This window comes from Bubalus bubalis, chromosome 20 (genome assembly GCF_019923935.1).
Source record: "Bubalus bubalis isolate 160015118507 breed Murrah chromosome 20, NDDB_SH_1, whole genome shotgun sequence".
NCBI lineage: Eukaryota > Metazoa > Chordata > Mammalia > Artiodactyla > Bovidae > Bubalus > Bubalus bubalis.
In genome coordinates, this window is record NC_059176.1 from 22,541,257 (window position 1) to 22,565,349 (window position 24,093).

The window sequence follows — 24,093 nt, forward strand, 5'->3', positions numbered from 1 at the left end:
TCTAGTGAATGGAAAGTGTCCTGGGCCCTCTTTCTGTACCAGAAAGTCCTGTTGGATCTTTGTCCTTCTGGTCACTGGATTTGAACAATCACCAAGAGCAATTTATTTTTGAACTAGCTTTGTAATGTGTTACTCCATTTTCAACAGTTCTAACCAAACTTCTTAAAATTGCTGCAATTTTTACTTCTGTTCAGGCAATTCTGCCTTCTCTCAATTCCCTATATTCACACTTTTATCTACACAAAGACAAAAAAATATGTGTCCATGCTTTATAAACACACAGTTTAGATAACACTATACTAATATCACAGATTCCTCTATTGTGTCAGTTCAGTTAGAAGCAGATGCTACCAATGGAGGATAAAGAGAGAAAGAGCAGTAGGCAGAGGTTGCCTTCAGACCATGATCCAACAACTGTGAAAGGGGAAGAGAGATTTTTATCTTAAATTGAAGTGTAGATCTACAATGTTGTGTTAGTTTCAAATGTATAGCACAGTGATTCAGATATTGTTGCTTAGTCGCTGTCATGTCTGACGCCATGGACTGTAGCCCACCAGGCTCCTCAGTTCATGGGATTTTCCAGGCAAGGATACTGGAGTGGGTTGCCATTTCTTTCTCCAGGGAATCTTCCCTAGTCAGGGATCATACACATGTCTCCTGCACTGTCAGGCAGAGTCTTTCTTTACCTTTGAGCCACCAGAGAAGCCCATAATCATACAACAAAAACCTTGCTAAAAAAAAATTAAATGGATGGTTTTACACTAGTGTGAGTAGAGCAATTTGATGAGTAGAAAATAAAGCATCTATACTTGAAAATAAATGAAAAAAAGACCCCTGAAAAAAATACTAAATTAACTTCTAGAAAATTTATTCTAGGGGAAAAAGAAAATTCCCCAAATATCATTAGAAATGATAAAGAAAATAATCCAACTTTAGAAATAGAGATTAAAACTAAAGAGAGACTGTATACAAACTCTGCATATAAACATAAATTTCAACTGAGTAGATGGATTTTTGTAAGAATATATGTTACCAATTGACTTGAGAAAAAATATTAAGCATGAGTAACCCAAGAATTAGAAAATAAAAGGTTCTAATTGTTAAAAGTTACCTTCCCAAATAGCTCAAATGTTCCTAGACAGTGGATTCTTCCACAATTTCAAGATTATTCCTATGTTCTTTCAATTCCAGAATATTGAAAAAATGAAATGCTAACCAATTAACTTTATAAAGCAAGAATAACCTTGATAAGAGTCCAACAAAAAATACACTACATATATATTTCACTCTTTAGTATATATTTCACTCATTAGTATATATTTTAATAAAATATTGCCTAACAGAATTCAATATAATATTTAAGAATAATATAATCAAGTAATGCAAGGAATGTAAAGATGTTTCAATATCAACACTGATGGTGATGACCCCATTTCAAGCAAAGGCATATATGGACAGAATTTCTTTATGTCTGACTTATGCTATTACCCTGGTTGTTCTTTCCCTACGATTAACTTTTTTGTCTTATTCTTTTCCATATATGTGTTATTAGTAATCTATCTAGGATCCTACGCAAATAAAATAATTCTAAATACCATTAAAACTTTATGCACAATGATGTTCATCACAGAATTATTTTAAGAGGAAAATATAAATAGGAAGAAGAAAAGGGGGAAAGGAGACAAAAAGGAAGAGGAAGAACGAACTTTTAACAATGAAAGAAAGTGGACCAAAAAGTAGACAGTAATTGTCTTGAGGGATAAAAATAATAGACTATTTTGGTTTTCCTCTCTTGATTTTTCTACTTTGAGACTCCATGGACTGTAGCCCACCAGGCTCCTCTGTCTATGGAATTCTCCAGGCAGGAATACTGCAGTGGGTTTCCATTTGCTTCTCCAGGGGATATTCCCAACCCAGGGACTGAACCCGGGTATCCTGCATTGCAGGCAGATTCTTTACCATCTGAGCCACCAGGGAAGCCCTTTAAAATAAGCAGTGTAACATAAAATGTTAAATACCTTAAGGGAAGAAGAAAACAGATTAATAATTGTATTAGGTAGTTTTAAACTTTTTTAAACAATAACTAAAAATTCACTTTTAAAAGCAAATAAGCATATCATAAAGATCTTCTAAACAGCCCAAGATGCTTTATACCTGGTCAGTCAAATAATTCTTTCAGAAAGAAAGGAGAATATTTTTCTTGACTAGCTAAAGTAACATGGATAAGTCCAACCATTTTCTTAGAAATATACTATAAGTGTACATGTATAAGTGTACACATAGTTATAAGCTTATAAGTATATGTGTATATATGTACACACATATAATATATATATAATAATTTATTATATACATACTTTCTATAGTGCCATCCAATCATTCAGTTATTGCAGTCTTTACTGACAATTTACATAATAACTTCCAGTAAAACTTAGTATCATAATTAATTATACAGTTTAATTAGTAAACAACAATAGAGAAAAGTCATTCTGCATTTTACCTCATATTTTGGATATACGGTTTCCTTCATGACAGATACTGGAACAGAGAATTTGGGTGAAGTTAGATTCCAAAACAACTTTGTAACTCCTGGATAAGCAGACACCTTTGAAAATAACATAAAAAGGCTATTAGAAACTAATAAACAGCCCCTAGGATAAACACTCAAGCTTCTATCAAAATTAGTTCTAGTTCCTGAGAAAATGAGGTGATTGGTTCCACAGTCTCTGAAAATCTGGGAAAGACAATTGATCATGCTGATCTGATAAGATTAGCAAAAATAAAAAGTCAGCAGTTTCAAGTGATGCCGAGGATGTGGGAAACTAGTAAAATCACACTAGAGGCAAACTGGTCATTTCTAGCAAAATAGAAAAATGTACATGCCACACGATCCAACAATTTCACTTCTAGCTATATGGTCTAAGGAAATTCTTTCACATACGCATGAGGAGATATGTACAAGGATGTTGATACAGCATGCTGCTGCTGCTGCTGCTAAGTCGCTTCAGTCGTGTCCGACTCTGTGCGACCCCATAGACGGAAGCCCACCAGGCTCCCATAGCAAAATCATAGCCCAATCTAAATGTCAATTAATAAATAGATGAATAAAATGTAGTATATTCATTTAACTAAACACTGTAAAGACATTCCAGCACAAACATTATCAACCATAGATGAATCTTGCTGCTAAGTCACTTCAGTCGTGTCCGACTCTGTGCGACCCCGTAGATGGCAGCCCATCTGGCTCCCCCGTCCCTGGGATTCTCCAGGCAAGAACACTGGAGTGGGTTGCCATGTCCTTCTCCAATGCATGAAAGTGAAAAGTGAAAGTGAAGTCGCTCAGTCGTGTCCGACTCTTAGCGACACCATGGACTGCAGCCCACCAGGCTCCTCCGTCCATGGGATTTTCCAAGCAAGAGTACTGGAGTGGGGTGCCATTGCCTTCGAGATGGATCTTAGTAGCATACTATTTAACAGTAAAATAAGCATGATTTAGAAAGATAGCTACAAAGTCACGTCATTTATATAAATGTTCCTAGAACACACAGAACTACAGGATTTACTGTTTAGGGTCACAAGTACACCTAGTAAAGTAAAAAATCATGGAGTGGGGAAAAAAACACAATTGTAACAGTAACTGTCCTTGAGTAAAAAGGAAGAGAAATGGAATTAAGAAGTACAAGAGGACTTAATCTGTTCTTTAAATGTCTTTTAAAAAAACTGAAACAAGTATGACAAAATGTTAATTACAAACACACATGTAGTCATGTGTTCGTTAGTTTGGTTTCTGTATTTGTTTCTTTTAACTTTTTCCAAATAAAAGTTGAAATTTTTTAAAAATTATTTGGGAGGTCAAGAGGAATCCCACAATGAAATGTGGAATATAACAAAACAATCTAATTCTATTATAAATATATGAAACAACCTTGATGAAAGGGGGAATAAAAAAATTGCTGACCTTAGTAACTTTGGAAATGAGTAAAGTATATATAACACTACAGGCAAAATAAACTGTACATAGTGCTACACTGTAGTTGATAAGGTTATTTTCCACAAGAATATGGGTAAATAATTCTGAAATTTCTATACTGGAATTGAATAATTAGGTAAATGGATGGAGTGTGGGGGCAACCAGGTTTGTCACTAACTATTGGGAGTTTAAAGATTAAGCAGGGGACGAGGTTAGAACGATCCATGTGGTCGTGAATTAGAGGTGGAGACATCAGTATGAACTCATGAATAGCTTAAGTTAGACAAAGATGGTTACATATAGAAATATCACACTATGTGTGTTTATTAAATTTATTATGTATATTAAAATGTGTATTTATAGGAAGGAGTTAGAATACAGACATGTATTTGTGTGAGCTGAGAAGGCCTAGAAGCAACAGAGACCTGGTGGCAATAAGCACATCCAAAGACCAGATCTTAGTTTCTAATTACATTCTCCAATTAAGGGAACTGAGACTTCCTGTAGAAATGGCTGATTCTGTGGCCTGACACAGGAAATAAAAAGATGAGCCTGGAACATCTGCACTGCCAGTAATTAAATGTTAAAAAAAATTCCACAGTGATAGGGTCTGTCAAAGGGACATAGGAGACAACTGAAGGAGCTCTCAATGACCAAAGCTCAAACAGTCTTAGCAAAATAATAATAAATAGTATTAGAGTATAAGTTGGGCTTCCCAGGTGGCTCAGCAGTAAAGAATTTGCCTGCAATGGAGGAGACTTAGGAGACACTGGTTCAGTCCTTGAGTGGAGAAGATCCCCTGCAGAATGGCATGATAACCCAACTCCAGCCATTCTTGCCTGGTGAATCCCATGAACAGAGGAGCCTGGTGGGCTACAATCCATAGGTTTACAAAGGGTCAGACACGACCTAAGCGACTGACCACAACTCAAAGTATAAGCATCTATGAGTCTTACTGATATAAGCAAGCGATTGAATAAATAAATGGGAAGAAGAGATATCCTGTCCGGGTGAATTCAAATTAGTTTTTATAGATAATCTGCCCTCAAGGAGATGGAGCATGGCTCTTCGTTTCTTAAGTGTGGGCTATATATAGCAACTTCTTTCCAGACTACAGTATGGAAAGGGAGCAAAAAAGAAAAACTTCACAGTGAAGCATTCTGGCAGACACTGCCTCAGCCGGACAATTAAGGTCAACATCAACAATGGTAAGTCACATTGGTAATATGTACTCTGGATATGATAGGATGAAAATGGCACCTCAGTGGTCTTCCTCCCAAAATCACGTAACACACAATCAAATCAAAAAGAACATCATGTGAGACTTTGCTAGTGGTCCAGTGGTTAAGAATCACCTTGCAATGCAGGGGATGCTGGCTGAGGAACTAAGATCCCACATGCCACAGAGCAACTAAGTCCATACGATATCACTGAGACCAGAGGCAGCCAAATAAAATAATAGATATTTGGGGAATAGTCTACAAAATATCTGACAGTACTCCCCCAAACTGTCAAGGTCATCAAAACAAGGAAGTCCCAGAAACTATCACAGCTGAGAGAAGCCTAAGGAGACATGGCAACTACATGAAATACGGTATCCACTTCTATCCTGGAACAGAAAAAGGACATTACCTTAAACTAAGGAAATCCAAATGAAGCATGGATCTTAATTAATTATAAAGTATAAATATTGGTTCATTGGTTTGAACAAATGTATCATACAGCTGTCAGATGTAGTGGTAGTTTTCTAGGGCTACTGTAGCAAATTACCAGTGGATGGCTTAAAACAACAGAAATTAATTCTCTGAGTTCTGGAAACAAGAAGCCCAAAATCAAAATGTTGGGAGAGTCATGTTCTCTCTGAATGCTATAGAGAATTCTGCCTTGCCCCTTCCTAGCTTCTAGTGGTTGCCAGCCACCCCTGGCATTCCTTGGCTTGCAGCGGCATTGCTCCAATTTGCTTCTATCAGCTCATGGTGTTCTTCCCTGTGTGTCTATGTGTTCACAGGGTTTTCTCCTCTTATAAGGACAGTCATATTGAATTTAGATATGTAGAGCTTACCCTAAATCCAAGATAATCTCATTCCAAGATTCTTAATTACATCCTCAAAGACTCTATTTCCAAGTAAGGTCACATTCATGGGTTAGGATCTGGATATATCTTTTGGGTATGGAGAGGGAAATGGCAACCCATTCCAGTATTCTTGCCTGGAGAATTCCATGGACAGAGAAGCCTGGTGGGCTATGGTCTATGGTGTCACAGAGAGTCAGACACAACTGAGCAACTGAGCACATATCTTTTGGGGACCACTATTTACCCATCATTATTGTATTAATATAATAATAGGGGGAACAGAGTGGGAAATTTCCGTATTGTCTTTGTAATTTTTCTGGAAGTCTAAAACTATTCTAAAAAATAGAGTCTACTATCAAAAAATATTAATAATAAAACAAACAATAAAAGAAAAAATGTTTAAATAGTTGGAAGTGAAAAAATTAATCAGGCATTCATGACAAGATTTGAAGAATTGTGAGTTTTTTTAATTATAGCTGTTTGAGTCCATGGTATTCCTGGTAATTATGTTTTCCTTAACTTTCACTAACTCTGAGCAATACTTAATTGGACCAAACATTTTCCCCAATAAGATTTGTGGCCTCTCTGGTAGCTCAGGTGGTAAAGAATTTGCCTGCAATACAGGAGACCACAGTCCAATCCCTGGGTCAGGAAAATGCCCTGGAAAAGGGAATGGTTACCCACTTCAGTATTCTTGCCTGGAGAATTCCATGGACAGAGGAGACTGGCAAGCTACAGTCCGTGGCATCACAAAGAACTGGACACAACTGAGTGACTAAGCACGCACACACTCATGAAATCTTAACACAATTCCCTGGTGGCTCAGCAGTGAAGACTCTGCCTGCAATGGGTCAGGAAGATCCCCTGGAGGAGGATATGGCAACCCACTCTAGTACTCTTGCCTAGAGAACCCCGTGGACAGAGAAGCTTGCTAGGCTGCAGTCCATAGGGTTGCACAGAGTCAGACACGTCTGAAGCGACTCAGCAGCAGCAGCACGAAACCTTAACAGCCACCATCTCCTGGAGCATGGCTGTTATACAGACTTTTAGAGTAATATCCAAAGACCCAAACACAGTAAATAAAGATTCACAATTATAAGCTGATACTGAGTCTTCACCACTTTTATTTCTCAACTAGATCACATTTCTTCTCTACCAACAGAGTATTTATTTAGAGAAAGGTAGATTTTTTTCAGATGCTATGTTCATTTGTCTACCATAGAAATTCAAAATTGTTTCCATCTCACTCATCCTCTGTTTTGGTGGACACACTGCATCCCTTTATGCTGCATAGACCTAGAGCCAGGAATTCCTTGATAAAAGATGAAAAAACTCTTCCAAAATCAGTTGAAAATTCTTCTTCCAAAGATCACCTAGAAATTAAGATTTCAGATATTCAAATGATATGTCACATACAATGTGGTAAACCTTTCCTTGTAGTAGATAGACTTTCAGCAGCTTGAGCATCTAGAATAAAATTATTTCCCTAGAAGAAAGTAATATACAAGCCTCTAAATGTGAAGACAGAAAAATCTATCACTAAACAGCACTATTTTGTTCTCAAGGAAAAGCACCTATGCACTTTCAGGAGAGATTTGTCAAATTAAACTAGCAAAGAAACACTCATCATGGTATACCGGTTTCCCCAACAATCCTCAGAACTTTCTAAGAGAAAATCAGGAAAACAGAAGCAGCCAGATTGGTGGCTGTTAAAACTTGATTGCACAGCAAACTGAATTACTAACTATAATTTAGTCATTATGGAGCAGGGCTTCCCTGGTAGCTCAGACCATAAATAATCTGCCTACAGTTTAGGAGACCCAGGTTCAGTCCCTGGGTTGGGAAGATCTCCTGGAGACAGGAATGGCAACCCACTTCAATATGCTAATCTGGAGAATTCCATGGACACAGGAGCCCGGTGGGCTACAGTCAATGGGGTCGCAAAGAGTCAGACACGACTTAGTGACTAACATACATACACACACACAACTATAAAGCAAGCTAGGTTAATTAGCTTAACAGCACCTGCACAGCCCCTAAGGTTACTAAGTATATTACAACCCAATGTAATAACCACGTTCATACTAAAGACCCAATGGTTTCAGATTTCAAATGCAACAAACATTTTTAGCTGTACAAATGATCATTTAATACACATTCTTTTTAACTAAGTTTAATTTTTTAGCACTGGTCCAACAACCATTTTTATTAAATTTTTAAGCTAATTATAAATTCACATGCAGTTTTAAAAAATAATACAGAGACTATCTTTTACCCAGTTTACCTCAAAGGTAACATCTTGCAAAACTGTGGTACACAATCACAAATAAAATATTCACATTGATATAGTTAAGATATAGAACATTTTCATCACCATGAGTGATCTCATGTTGTCTTTTATAAACACACTCCACTCATTCCCACCCCCCCATCCTGAAACCCTGGAAAACCCGAATCTGTTCTGCATTTCTGTAATTTTGTCATTTCCTGAACGTTATATAAGAATATCATCCAGTATGTAATGTTTTGGAATTGGTTTTTTCCAGCATATTTCTCTGAAGATTTATCCTTATAGTTTATGTATTCATTCTGCAACATGCTTAATAGTATTGATGGTTGCGTGTTTATTTTGATTTTTTAACTGTCAAACTATTTCAGGGGTCTGAGAAGGGAGTTTTGTAGGCCTTTCCTTAACATTATCAGATCAGATCAGTCGCTCAGTCATGTCCGACTCTTTGCGACCCCATGAATCACAGCACGCCAGGCCTCCCTGTCCATCACCAACTCCCTGAGTTCACTCAGACTCACATTCATCGAGTCAGTGATGCCATCCAGCCATCTCATCCTCTGTCGTCCCCTTCTCCTCCTGCCCCCAATCCCTCCCAGCATCAGAGTCTTTTCCAGTGAGTCAACTCTTCGCATGAGGTGGCCAAAGTACTGGAGTTTCAGCTTCAGCATCATTCCCTCCAAAGAAATCCCAGGGCTGATCTCCTTCAGAATGGACTGGTTGGATCTCCTTGCAGTCCAAGGGACTCTCAAGAGTCTTCTCCAACACCACAGTTCAAAAGCATCAATTCTTCGGTGTTCAGCCTTCTTCACAGTCCAACTCTCACATCCATACATGACCACAGGAAAAACAGACTTAAATTGAAGAAAGTAGGGAAAACCAGTAGATCGTTCAGGTATGACCTAAATCAAATCCCTTATGATTATACAGTGGAAGTGAGAAATAGATTTAAGGGCCTAGATCTGATAGATAGAGTGCCTAATGAACTATGGAATGAGGTTCGTGACATTGTACAGGAGAGAGGGATCGAGACCATTCCCATGGAAAGGAAATGCAAAAAAGCAAAATGGATGTCTGGGGAGGCCTTACAAATAGCTGTGAAAAGAAGAGAAGCGAAAAGCAAAGGAGAAAAGGAAAGATATAAACATCTGAATGCAGAGTTCCAAAGAATAGCAAGAAGAGATAAGAAAGCCTTCTTCTTAGGGATCAATGCAAAGAAACAGAGGAAAACAACAGAATGGGAAAGACTAGGGATCTCTTCAAGAAAATCAGAGATACCAAAGGAACATTTCATGCAAAGATGGGCTCGATAAAGGACAGAAATGGTATGGACCTAACAGAAGCAGAAGATATTAAGAAGAGGTGGCAAGAATACACAGAAGAACTGCACAAAAAAGATCTTCACGACCCAGATAATCACAATGGTGTGATCACTCACCTAGAGCCAGACATCCTGGAATGTGAAGTCAAGTGGGCCTTAAAAAGCATCACTACGAACAAAGCTAGTGGAGGTGATGGAATTCCAGTTGAGCTATTACTTAACATTATAGAGCTATTCAAATTATCTATTAATATTTCATATTGAGTGAGTTGTGGTAGTTTGTGTTTTTTGAGGAACTGCTCTATTTTGTCTAAGTTGTCAGATTTATGTGTGTAGAGTTGTTTATACTGTTCATGGGGTTCTTGAGGCAAGAATACTGGAATTGCTTATATAAATTGCTTATATTAACAACTGGATTTGCTATAGTATTGCCTTACTAGTCTTTTGATGTCTGTAGGGTCTGCAGTGATATCTATTTCATTTCTAATATTAGTAATTTGTGTCTTTTCTGTTTAGTGTCAGTTTTGTAGAGGTCAATTTTTTGTAAGAACTATTTTGTCTCAGTGATTTTTCTCTATTGTTTTCATGTTTTCAACTTCAGTGATTTCTGCTCTTCCTTATTCTTTTCCACTGCTTGCTTTCGGTTTATTTGGCTCTTCTTTTTCTAGGTTCTTGCTTAAATTATTGATTTGAGACTTCTCATTTTTTTTTTTTTTGTATTTGTAATATTTTTTTAAACTATTTTATTATTTTTTTAATTTTATTTTATTTTTAAATTTTACATAATTGTATTAGTTTTGCCAAATATCAAAATGAATCCGCCACAGGTATACATGTGTTCCCCATCCTGAACCCTCCTCCCTCCTCCCTCCCCATACCATCCCTTCTGGGTCGTCCCAGTGCACCAGCCCCAAGCATCCAGTATCGTGCATCGAACCTGGACTGGCAACTCATTCATACATGATATTTTACATGTTTCAATGCCATTCTCCCAAATCTTCCCACCCTCTCCCTCTCCCACAGAGTCCATAAGACTGTTCTATACATCAGTGTCTCTTGTGCTGTCTCGTACACAGGGTTATTGTTACCATCTTTCTAAATTCCATATATATGCATTAGTATACTGTACTGGTGTTTTTCTTTCTGGCTTACTTCACTCTGTATAATAGGCTCCAGTTTCATCCACCTCATTAGAACTGATTCAAATGTATTCTTTTAATGGCTGAGTAATACTCCATTGTGTATATGTACCACAGCTTTCTTATCCATTCATCTGCTGATGGACATCTAGGTTGCTTCCATGTCCTGGCTATTATAAACAGTGCTGTGATGAACATTGGGGCACACGTGTCTCTTTCCCTTCTGGTTTCCTCAGTGTGTATGCCCAGCAGTGGGATTGCTGGGTCATAAGGCAGTTCTATTTCCAGTTTTTTAAGGAATCTCCACACTGTTCTCCATAGTGGCTGTACTAGTTTGCATTCCCACCAACAGTGGAAGAGGGTTCCCTTTTGTCCACACCGTCCCCAGCATTTATTGCTTGTAGACTTTTGGATCGCAGCCATTCTGACTGGTGTGAAATGGTACCTCATAGTGGTTTTGATTTGCATTTCTCTGATAATGAGTGATGTTGAGCATCTTTTCATGTGTTTGTTAGCCATCTGGATGTCTTCTTTGGAGAAATGTCTATTTAGTTCTTTGGCCCATTTTTTAATTGGGTCATTTATTTTTCTGGAGTTGAGCTGTAGGAGTTGCTTGTATATTCTCGAGATTAGTTGTTTGTCAGTTGCTTCATTTGCTATTATCTTCTCCCATTCTGAAGGCTGTCTTTTCACCTTGCTAATAGTTTCCTTTGATGTGCAGAAGCTTTTAAGGTTAATTAGGTCCCATTTGTTTATTTTTGCTTTTATTTCCAATATTCTGGGAGGTGGGCCATAGAGGATCCTGCTGTGATGTATGTCAGAGAGTGTTTTGCCTATGTTCTCCTCTAGGAGTTTTATAGTTTCTGGTCTTACATTTAGATCTTTAATCCATTTTGAGTTTATTTTTGTGTATGGTGTTAGAAAGTGTTCTAGTTTCATTCTTTTACAAGTGGTTGACCAGATTTCCCAGCACCACTTGTTAAAGAGATTGTCTTTAATCCATTGTATATTCTTGCCTCCATTGTCAAAGATAAGGTGTCCATATGTGTGTGGATTTATCTCTGGGCTTTCTATTTTGTTCCATTGATCTATATTTCTGTCTTTGTGCCAGTACCATACTGTCTTGATAACTGTGGCTTTGTAGTAGAGCCTGAAGTCAGGTAGGTTGATTCCTCCAGTTCCATTCTTCTTTCTCAAGATCACTTTGGCTATTCAAGGTTTTTTGTATTTCCATACAAATTGTGAAATTATTTGTTCTAGCTCTGTGAAGAATACTGTTGGTAGCTTGACAGGGATTGCATTGAATCTATAGATTGCTTTGGGTAGTATACTCATTTTCACTATATTGATTCTTCCAATCCATGAACATGGTATATTTCTCCATCTGTTAGTGTCCTCTTTGATTTCTTTCACCAGGGTTTTATAGTTTTCTATATATAGGTCTTTAGTTTCTTTAGGTAGATATATTCCTAAGTATTTTATTCTTTCCGTTGCAATGGTGAATGGAATTGTTTCCTTAATTTCTCTTTCTGTTTTCTCATTATTAGTGTATAGGAATGCAAGGGATTTCTGGGTGTTGATTTTATATCCTGCAACTTTACTATAGTCATTGATTAGTTCTAGTAGTTTTCTGGTGGAGTCTTTAGGGTTTTCTATGTAGAGGATCATGTCATCTGCAAATAGTGAGAGCTTTACTTCTTCTTTTCCAATTTGGATTCCTTTTATTTCTTTTTCTGCTCTGATTGCTGTGGCCAAAACTTCCAAAACTATGTTGAATAGTAATGGTGAAAGTGGGCACCCTTGTCTTGTTCCTGACTTTAGAGGAAATGCTTTCAATTTTTCACCATTGAGGATAATGTTTGCTGTGGGTTTGTCATATATAGCTTTTATTATGTTGAGGTATGTTCCTTCTATTCCTGCTTTCTGGAGAGTTTTGATCATAAATGGATGTTGAATTTTGTCAAAGGCTTTCTCTGCATCTATTGAGATAATCATATGGTTTTTATTTTTCAATTTGTTAATGTGGTGTATTACATTGATTGATTTGTGGATATTGAAGAATCCTTGCATCCCTGGGATAAAGCCCACTTGGTCATGGTGTATGATCTTTTTAATGTGTTGTTGGATTCTGATTGCTAGAATTTTGTTAAGGATTTTTGCATCTATGTTCATCAGTGATATTGGCCTGTAGTTTTCTTTTTTTGTGGGATCTTTGTCAGGTTTTGGTATTAGGGTGATGGTGGCCTCATAGAATGAGTTTGGAAGCTTACCTTCCTCTGCAATTTTCTGGAAGAGTTTGAGCAGGATAGGTGTTAGCTCTTCTCTAAATTTTTGGTAGAATTCAGCTGTGAAGCCGTCTGGACCTGGGCTTTTGTTTGCTGGAAGATTTTTGATTACAGTTTCAATTTCCGTGCTTGTGATGGGTCTGTTAAGATTTTCTATTTCTTCCTGGTCGAGTTTTGGAAAGTTGTACTTTTCTAAGAATTTGTCCATTTCTTCCACGTTGTCCCTTTTACTGGCATATAATTGTTGATAGTAGCCTCTTATGATCCTTTGTATTTCTGTGTTGTCTGTTGTGATCTCTCCATTTTCATTTCTAATTTTATTGATTTGATTTTTCTCCCTTTGTTTCTTGATGAGTCTGGCTAATGGTTTGTCAATTTTATTTATCCTTTCAAAAAACCAGCTTTTGGTTTGTTGATTTTTGCTATGATCTCTTTTGTTTCTTTTGTATTTATTTCTGCTCTAAGTTTTAAGATTTCTTTCCTTCTACTAACCCTGGGGTTCTTCATTTCTTCCTTTTCTAGTTGCTTTAGGTGTAGAGTTAGGTTATTTATTTGACTTTTTTCTTGTTTCTTGAGGTATGCCTGTATTGCTATGAACTTTCCCCTTAGGACTGCTTTTACCGTGTCCCACAGGTTTTGGGTTGTTGTGTTTTCATTTTCATCCGTTTCTATGCAAATTTTTATTTCTTTTTTGATTTCTTCTGTGATTTGTTGGTTATTCAGCAGCGTGTTGTTCAGCCTCCATATGTTGGAATTTTTAATAGTTTTTCTCCTGTAATTGAGATCTAATCTTACTGCATTGTGGTCAGAAAAGATGCTTGGAATGATTTCTATTTTTTGGAATTTACCAAGGCTAGCTTTATGGCCCAGGATGTGATCTATCCTGGAGAAGGTTCCATGTGCACTTTAGAAAAAGGTGAAATTCATTGTTTTGGGATGAAATGTCCTATAGATATCAATTAGGTCTAAGTGGTCTATTGTATCGTTTAAAGTTTGTGTTTCCTTGTTAATTTTCTGTTTAGTTGATCTATCCATAGATGTGAGTGGGGTATTAAAGTCTCCCACTATTATTGTGTTATTGTTAATTTCTCCTTTCATACTTGTTAGCATTTGTCTTACATACTGTGGTGCTCCCGTGTTGGGTGCATATATATTTATAATTGTTATATCGTCTTCTTGTATTGATCCTTTGATCATTATGTAGTGACCTTCTTTGTCTCTTTTCACAGCCTTTGTTTTAAAGTCTATTTTATCTGATATGAGTATTGCTACTCCTGCTTTCTTTTGGTCCCTATTTGCATGGAAAATCTTTTTCCAGCCCTTCACTTTCAGTCTGTATGTGTCCCCTGTTTTGAGGTGGGTCTCTTGTAGACAACATATGTAGGGGTCTTGTTTTTGTATCCATTCAGCCAGTCTTTAAGCATTTAGTGTTAAATTTTCCCTCTTGGCATTATCTCTGTTCCACAAATTATGATACGTTATATTTTCATTTTAATTGGTTTTCCAAGTACTTTTTAAATCCCTTGAGACGCCCTCTTTAACCCATGAATTAATTATACCTGTATTGTTTAGACTCCAACAGTTTGGAGATTTTTCTGTTATCTATGCTATTGATATCTAGTTTGATTTCATTATGGATCTATCTTGGTATATCTTCTGCAGGAACTCAAAAAGAATAAGTATTCTGCTCTGATTTGGTGTAGTGTTCTGTACATTTCAATTAGATCCTGTTAGTTGAGAGTCATTGATTTTTCTGTATCCCTGCTGATTTTCTAGTGTTCCACCAACTATTTAGAGAGGAGCATTGAAGTCTCCAATTGTAATTGTGGAATTGCCTATTTCTCCTTTCAGTTCACCAGCTTTTGCTTTACATGTTTTACAATTCTGCTATTTTGTGCACATGCTTTTTAAGACTACTATGTCTTCTTGGCAGGTTGACATTTTTGTCATAATGTAATCCCCTTCTCTGTCTCTAGCAACTGTCTTTGCTGAGAGGTCTACTTTATCTGATATTAACATAGTCACTCCTACTTCTCTTTGATTAATGTTTGTATGACTTATCTGTTTTATTCTTTTACTTGCAGCCTCTCTAAATTATTATATATGAAGTCAGTTACTTGCAGATAGTAAATAGTGGGGTCATTTCTTTTAATCCACTCTGCATTCCCTGTCACTTAATTTATATTTAAGTTAGGGATTTCATCTGTCATTTCATTTTTTGTTTTCTGCTTGTTCTCTCTGGCTTCTCTTGTTTCTCTGTTTTCTTTTCCCTGCTCCCCTTTTACATGGACATATTTTAGAATTCCACTTTTATTTATCTGTGGTGTTTATGAATATGCCTCATAGATTTTTAGTCTTGCTCTAGGCGTTACATTATATAAACATAACTTATCAAAGTCTACTGATGTCTGCACTTTACCAGTTCAAGGGTGTGTAAACCTACCTTCTTTTATGTCTCCTTCCTTCATTTATAATACAGTTGTCTTAAACATTTTCTCTGTATACATTTAATGGTACGGTAATTTTTGCTTCAACCGACAGACATCATTTAGAAAACTCAAAACGAGGAGGAAAATTCTTTATTGCATTTACTCACATTTTTGCTTTACTTGTTTTTGTTCCTTCTAGATATTCCAAGATTTCATCTTTCATCATTTAAGAACATCCTCCAGGCTTTCTTTCAGGGTAAGTCTGTTGGGTGACAAATTCTCTTACTTTCCTGTCATCTGGAAATGTCTGGATTCCCCTTCATTCTTGAAGGATATCTTCTCTGGATATATAGGACTCAGGGCATACCGTTCTTTCCTTTCAGCATGTGAAAAATGTTCTGCCACTTACTTCTGGCTTCCATGGTTTCTGATGAGAAATCCATTATCACTCCAACTGTTTTTCTCCTGTAGGTAGCATATGGTTTCTCTCTTGCTGCTTTCAAGATTCTTTTCTTTGTCATTAGTTTTCAGAAGTTTGGCTATTAAGTGACTTGGTTCATATTTCTTTGGACTTTTCCTGCTTGGAGTTTGCTCAGCTTCCTGAATATGCAGGTTTAGGTCTCACTAAAATGGGAAAGTTTCCAGTCATTATTTCTTCCTAAACATTTTCAGTCACCCCTCTTCTTTTTCTTCTCCTTCCAGGACTGTGATAACACAAATGTTAGATCTTTTACTTTAGTCCCACAATTAACATACTTCTGAGGATCTGTTAATTTTTTTTTTCCTTTAGTCTATTTCTCTTGGTTGCTCAGACTGGATAAATTCTACTATTTTATCTTCAACTTCACTTCCTATCTCCTCCATTCTACTTTTGAGCCCATCTGCCAAGCATTTTACTTTGGTTATTATATTTTTTGAATTCTAAAATGTCTTCAGTTTCTTTACTAAGTATCTTCAATGTTTTTTACTAAGACCTTCTATTTCCTTTCTAAATCTTCCTATTTTTAAAAAATTTTTTCAAGTGTGTTCATAATTATCACTGAAGCATTTTTAGGATGATGGCTTTAAAATCATTGTTAGACAATTCTAACATCTCTGTCATCTAAATGATAGCATCTATTGATTATCTTCTTATATTCAGTTTGAGACTTTCCTAGTTCTTGGGATGGATTAGCAATTTTCTATTGAAATTCAGATACTTTCGGATATGAGATTCTGGATCTTTTTTTTTTTTTTTTTTTTTTTAAACTTTACATAATTGTATTCTGGATCTTATTTAAACCTTCTGTTCCAGCTGACACTCTGCTGGGCCTCCTCTGATACCATCGCAGTGGGGAGGGAGAGAAGTGGCTCATTACTACTAGGTGGGGATGCAAGTCCAGGATCCCCATGTGGTATCAATTGACACCATAGAAGGGAAACCTCATGACCATTCTACCAAAACGAAAGTCCCAGGCCCATACAGCCTTCTTCAACACCACCCTGTCAGAGGTGTGACAGTGCCTTCTTGTACTCTGTGGCACAGTGGTAAAGAATCTGTCTGCCAATGCAGGAGATCCAAGAGATGCTGGTTCAATCTCTGGGTTGTGAAGATGCCTTGGAGAAGGGAATGGCAACCCACTCCAGTATTCTTGCCTGGAGAATCCCAAGGACAGAGGAGACTGGCAGGCTACAGTCCCTGGGGTCCCAAAGAATCAGACACAACTGAGCACACACATTACATACTTTGTAAAAGTCTAGTTTTCCTACAAGGCCTTTGCTGGTAGAAGTGAGGAAAGGACCAGGGCCACCATTTTTTCTGTGATGTTTGGCTAGGGTAGCTATTGTTTAAAAATTGTGTCGTGCTAGGCTGCCCCTTTCCTGGTTCTTTGGCTAAAAAGAGTAGGCTTTGTTTGGACTTCTTTGTGTCTTTACCTAATTTTCTTTCCAGGTTACCAGGTTTTTTTAAACTTGAAATTATAAAAAGAATTTATCAAAGGATATACAAGGCAAAAAAGGAAACTCAAGGAACTAACTTGCCACCGTGTCATTTCTTGGATCCCAAAGTTCCTAGTTAGAGTCTCAGTCACTCCACCTTTCAGATCTGTCCTGTTTGTAACACCCAGGTTTTTACTTGTACTTCACAGGAAGAATAGGAAAAAGAACTTCCGCTGCATCATCCACAGCAGTGGAAGTCTCACAACTAAGTTTCAAGAAACCACCTCTTGTATGTGTGTTAAGTTGCTTCAGTCATGTCCGACTCTTTGCGACCCCATGGACTGTAGTCTACCAGGCTCCTCTGTCCATCGGATTCTCCAGGCAAGAATACTGGAATGGGCTGCCATTTCCTCCTCCAGAAAGTGAAAGTGAAGTCGCTCAGTCATGTCCGACTCTTTGCGACCCTATGGACTGTAGCCTACCAGGCTTCTCCATAAGGATCTTCCCAACCTAGAACTCAAACCCACGTCTCTTATGTCTCCTGCATTGGCAAGCAGGTTCTTTACCAACTGTGCCACGCAGGAAGCATATTATCAAACAAGAATATCCATAATTATGTTTAAAGGCTATTAAAATAATCTCTCCTTTTTCAACCACATATCTGCATGAAGCCAGAATTTTCCTCATATAGTTCAGTCAAAACAACTTAAGCAAAATTGAATGCAGAAGCAAGCATAAGAATCCAGCTGTCATCCATTAAGCCAAGCGTTAGAGATTTGCAAAAAGTACAACTCCAGTTTTACACTACTTCTTTGTTTTAAAAAATATAATTATTTTTCATAAAAAATATAGCATATTAACATATACTATATTAGTAGTGTTATTTTTCATTTAGAAAATAAACACTTTAGCATTTTCCCAGTTTTAACTTCGAACATTGCAAATCTCAATAGATACAAGCCACATAAATAATTATTGAAGTCCTCAATAATTTTTAAGAACATAAAAAAGGGTCCTGAAACCAAAAAGTTTGAGAGTCTATAAGATAGAGAAAACTAATATTAAAAGAAGCTCTTACTTCCTCTCCTAAGAGTTGTAACTGTGGTTTGTGAGCACTCTGGCCAGTTCCTGGTATCAGTTCAGGCAGTATCCCTGGTCTTGTTGGAACGACAGAAACATATTCTTGACTGACATCCATAACAGGAGCTCCGTGCAGTATTCTACAATGTGAAAAAAAAAATTTTTAAGTCATTGATAAAGCAACAGGTATTTACTCTCATTTTATATCTCTATGAAATAAACACATTGATATTTGATATCTACACTAAATGAGACTTCACTGGTGGCTCAGCTGGTAAAGAATCTACCTGCCAATGCAGAAGACACAAGAGATGCAGGTTCGATTCTTGGGTCAGGAAGATCCCCCGGAGAAGGGAATGGATACTCACTCCAGTATTTTTGCCTGAAGAATTCCATGGACAGAGGAGCCTGGCAGGCTACAGTCCATGAGGTCACAATCAGTCGGACACAACTGAGTGCACATGTATGCATGCATCTATGCTAAATAGATACAGTGCCAAAGTCAGATAATTCAAAACAGGGAATAACTCAGAAATAATTTATGTTTGCTTCTGAATGTATTTTAGTGGTAACCTTTTGGTGGTTTTGTTTTATAATATAGTAATAATAAATTCACTCTATGAAAGTCTCATTACAACAGAGGTAAAAAGTTTCCTACCTTCTGATTTCTAACCTGCTCCCCACCCCAAGCTCATGGGAAATGGTTTCGTTTCTTAGCCCAAGGCAAAGCATCACCCTAAGCAGAACTGCCTGCTCACATTAAGGTTTTTCTTTCTTGATTCATATCTTGCCAGGATGAACAGAAAACTGTTACGGCATTAGGTCTTTACTTCTGGGCTACCAACTCTATATAGGGCTTCCTGAGTGGCTCAGAATGCCTTCCCTGTAGCTCAAAAGGTAAAGAATCTGCCTGCCAATGCAGGAAATGTGGGCTCGATCCTTGGGTTGGGAAGATCCCCTGGAGAAATAAATGGCAATCCACTCCAGTAATCTTGCCTGGAGAATCCTATGGACAGAGGAGGCTGGTAGACTACAGTCCATGGGGTCACAAAAGTGTCAGGCACAACTTAGCGACTTAACAACAACTAACTATATATACATAAGAAGAATATACATAGGAGGTTTAAAACTTATCAACAAAAGCCTGAATTAAACCAAGAGATGAGGTAAACCAAAATCTGAAGGCAAAACGTGTCATTAATGACTGATTTACAGATGGCTTGAAATAACATTTTTGTATTATAACACTGTACAAAATATATAAAATGAGTATAAAGCGGAACTACACTGACTATAGCCATATTTCAATTTCACTTGAAAGTGGAGCCAATGTTCCCTCGAATGTTTGGTATACCATTACCTGAACAGACAATCACTTTAGAGCCACCAAATGTGAAAACAAAGCACACACATCTCAAACTGACTGCACGTAACAATATGCTGAAATCCTCAGATTCTATCATATCAAACCAGCTCTAAAAAATCAGGCCCACCCAAAGCAAGGCTGGAGAAGACAGGGCTTTGCCAAAATAGGCTCATGGGGAAAAAAAGCTTCCTATCCCACCCAGTTAAATATCTGAATTCAAAGAGAAGGTAAAGCTCAACTCCCAGCACAGTGGCTTATAGCACACTGTCATTCGACGTCCAATCCAATACGCTTTCCCAAACTGCTGAGGATGGAGAGGCGACGACTCTCCTGCAGCCAGTGTCTGAGATGTGTCTTAGGATCTACTAACCAGATGCACTGACATGCAGTCTAGAAGGCTATGATGTTCCTGCTGCAAGCAGTCGTGGCAACACTGAGTTCTTCTTTAGCAGCCTTCCGGTTACATCTTTTGTGGGTAGGCTTTTTTGCCAGTGAATGTTTCAACAGACATGGCATATCTCCAGAGTCAAAAGCTGTGGCAGGAGAGGCCACACGATCTCTGAGTCTCAGCTAAAGAGGTATGTTGCCAAGGTTGGCCTCCAGCTTTCCCACCTTCCTGACTCTGCCAGAAGGAGCAGCAGGCATGGAAGCCAGTTAAATGTGCTATATGAGTTATCTCTGGAAAGTCCAGCCTGCATAGAGCCCATTCTTCCAATCTTTCCATTGATTTTACAAGCATCGTATTCCCATTACCAGATTCCTTTATGCTTAAAATAGCTAAAAATGTTTCTGTTTTCTGCAACTGGATCCTCACTGATATATCCAGCAAAAACAAAAGAGCGGGATATTGCATTGTCTAGAATAACGAGCCAAGAGAGTACATACATGCAGATCAGGGAGGAGAGGGGTGGCTTACGAAGCTACCTTGAGGCACTGCTATATTTTTATCTGGCCCTAAGCCAACGCTTTTGACTGTGTGGACCACAACTCCTCTGGAAAATTCTTAAAGAGATGGGAATACCAGACTACCTGACCTGCCTCTTAAGAAATCTGTATGCAATAAGAACTGGACATGGAACAATAGACTGGTACCAAACCGGGAAACCAGTACGTCAAGGCTGTATATTGTCACCCTGTTTATTTAACTTACATGCAGAGTACATCATGAGAAACGCTGGGCTGGATGAGGCACAAGTTGGAATCAAGATTGCCGGGCGAAATACCAATAACCTCAGATATGCAGATGACACCACCCTTATGGCAGAAAGCAAAGAAGAACTAAAGAGCCTCTTGATGAAAGTGAAAGAGGAGAGTGAAAAAGTTGGCTTAAAGCTCAACATTCAGAAAACTAAGATCATGGCATCTGGTCCCATCACTTCATGGGAAATAGATGGGGAAACAGCGGGAACAGTGACAGACTTAATTTTGGGGGGCTCCAAAACACTCCAGATGGTGACTGCAGCCATGAAATTAAAAGATGCTTGCTCTTTGGAAGACAACTTATGACCAACCAAGACAGCATATTAAAAAGCAGAGATATTAGTTTGCCAACAAAGGTCCAACTAGTCAAAGCTATGGTTTTTCCAGTAGTCATGTATGGATATGAGAATTGGACTATAAAGAAAGCTGAGCGCCGAAGAATTGATACTTTTGAACTGTGGTGTTGGAGAAGACTCTTGAGAGTCCCTTGGACAGCAAGGAGGTCCAACCAGTCCATCCTAAAGGAAATCCGTCCTGAGTATTCATTGGAAGGACAGATGCTAAAGTTGAAACTCAAATACTTTGGCCTCCTGATGAGAAGAACTGACTCATTTGAAAAGACCCTGATGCTGGGAAAGATTGAAGGCAGGAGGAGAAGGGGATGACAGAGCATGAGATGGTTGGATGGCATCACTGACTGAATGGACATGAGTTTGAGTAAACTCTGGGAGTTGGTGATGGACAGGGAGGCCTGGCGTGCTGCAGTCCATGAGGTCACAAAGAGTCGGACACGACTGAGCTACTGAACTGAACTGAAGCCAGAAACAAAGTGGTCAGGATCATTTACATATTACTGTCTTTTCATATCCCAAATGTGCATCAAAAAAAAAACCAAAACAGAAATTCTGGTTGGTTGGAAGGAAAGTGAAAGAGGTCACTGGACATTTTAGAGTGCATAGCTAGTTCTGGTAGATATGAACTGCGGATCTTAGTGGTAAGGCTACCCAAGGTTAGCAACTATTCCTGCCTGATAAAAATGAATCATTTGCTTTGAAATTTTTGTCTGAATTTTCCCTGCTTCCATCTTAATTTCCAGAGAAAAGAAACAATCCTTTTGAGAGAGTTACTGTCAGTTACCCTCTTCCAAACACTTTAATGATTACACACACACACACAAGCTCCTGGCCTGGCCGTTAGGGTCCTCCACACCTGGGCATCACCTACTTCACCAATTCTACTTCCCTCCCCAATACCCAGCCCAATCCTTCACTGCACAAAAGATGCTCTAGATTACTCCAGGTGTTGCAGGAGAGACAGGGAAACTGAACTACAATAACTACAATACAATGTGGCTATGAAAACACTGACAATAAGACTTAGGTCTCAACTATTCCATGGGGCCTTTACAAATGTCCCTCTGCCCAGCAAAAATTCATCTTTGCCTCCCTAGTTTCCCGGTGCATTTGATGTGCAATTTCATTATAGAATATGCTGCATTTTGTTCTGTGTGTTATTCACAGCAGATTACACGCTAGTTGGGGTGGGGGAAGACTGATTCTTATTCATTTCCTGTCTCCCATGAATACAGTAGATACTGAATATATATTGTTTAACACTGTGCTTGAAAAATCCCACAGCCAAAGCCAGTCCAGACCATGTCCTGAGAAACTGAGAATAATGGGTTGGCATGATGTAGTACACTGATCCTCAAGGTGTATTCCCTAACCAGCATCATTAGCACCACATAGGAACTTGTTAGAAATTAAAATTCTTGAGTCCCATCAAAAGGTCTAGGGAGAAGCCCAGCCTTCTGTGTTTTAACGCACGATGAAGTCTGAGAAGCACTGATGCACTGGTCTTTCCTAACAGTCTGATGATAAGAATATTCTGGGATGCTTGTCAGATCTATAGCTCCCCAGATACTTCCTCTGGAGATTCTAGTTCAGTTGGCTTGGGATAGGGACAAAGATCACTTAAACACTCCAGGGGGTCCTTATCCTCAGGAGAAGCCTGAAAAGCACTGTTACAGTGAGAAGAGCTAGGCTTTGGAATGAAGTTAAAAACCAGGATTTTAGCTTTAGTTTGGCCTCTTGATGTGCTGTGTTGGGTAAGTCATTTTTCCTTCTTATGGCTCCGTTTCCTCATCTGTGAGGAGCAACAGTGATGGGATCTTTCAGCATCTAATGCTTAAAAATAATACATGTAACAACTTTGCACAAAGTTCAGAAAAATACATTAAGTAGTTGACATTACAATCATTTTTGTTATTATGACTGAGAGGACTGAATGAAGCAAACAAGCCCATCTCTCTCAGAATGAGTTAAACCTCATTCTCAGTCAACATTGATCTCCCATGGGGCCAGAGATATAAAATGGTGTTCTTATTACAAGTTAGAAGTTTGGAGAACATCTGCTCTAGGCTGTGGGCACTCTTAAAAATCTTCACCCACATCTTTTATGACTTACATAAAAGTGACTGCAGGCTCCATCCTGTGATGGATGGAGGGTTCTCCCTCCAGCAACCCTCTCCCCTCCCTGGAGTAACTCTAACAACGGAGAAGTTATGCATCACATCCCCCCTACCCCTTCCTCAGAAAATTCATTGTGCTCCTTGGGGTACTAAGCCTGGGGAGCATTCACAGGATAAAGCTCACAGCCATTTTTATGCAACTCAGAGCAGATGTGTTCAGGGATAGTTTGAGCGTTCATGCAAAAGTTTTGTCAAAGTAATACTTACATGCGATTCTATCCCAAACACCGTTTCTTTAAGGGGCTCATAGCAAGCCATTAAGTTGATTGCACAATCCACTTACTGGGTCGCAATCAACAACTTAGAAAACAGTAACTTAAAAGAATGTTGTTTGAAAAGCAAACTTCTAGGTCTAGAAAAGACTTTAAGAGCTCACCTTCTTGAAGATACTAATCTACAAATAATTTTGCAAAGTCTTTAAAATCTATAGCAGAGATAATGAATACTTTCAATACCTTAAAAAATTCAGGAAATACAGTCTTCAATAAAATAATA

The 24,093-nt window shown here is 38.1% G+C and overlaps 1 protein-coding gene across 1 annotated transcript in view; it reads right to left on the reverse strand.

Moving 5' to 3' along the window:
- Nucleotides 1-24,093, reverse strand: part of TTC6 (tetratricopeptide repeat domain 6) — a 207,088-nt gene that overhangs the window by 88,791 nt on the left and 94,204 nt on the right. The window contains exons 7-8 of the mRNA XM_025270952.3: nt 18,501-18,642; nt 2,501-2,605 (exon numbers count right to left, since the gene is read on the reverse strand). Coding sequence (XP_025126737.3) covers nt 2,501-2,605; nt 18,501-18,642 — 247 coding nt within the window. The remainder of the gene's footprint in view (nt 1-2,500; nt 2,606-18,500; nt 18,643-24,093) is intronic.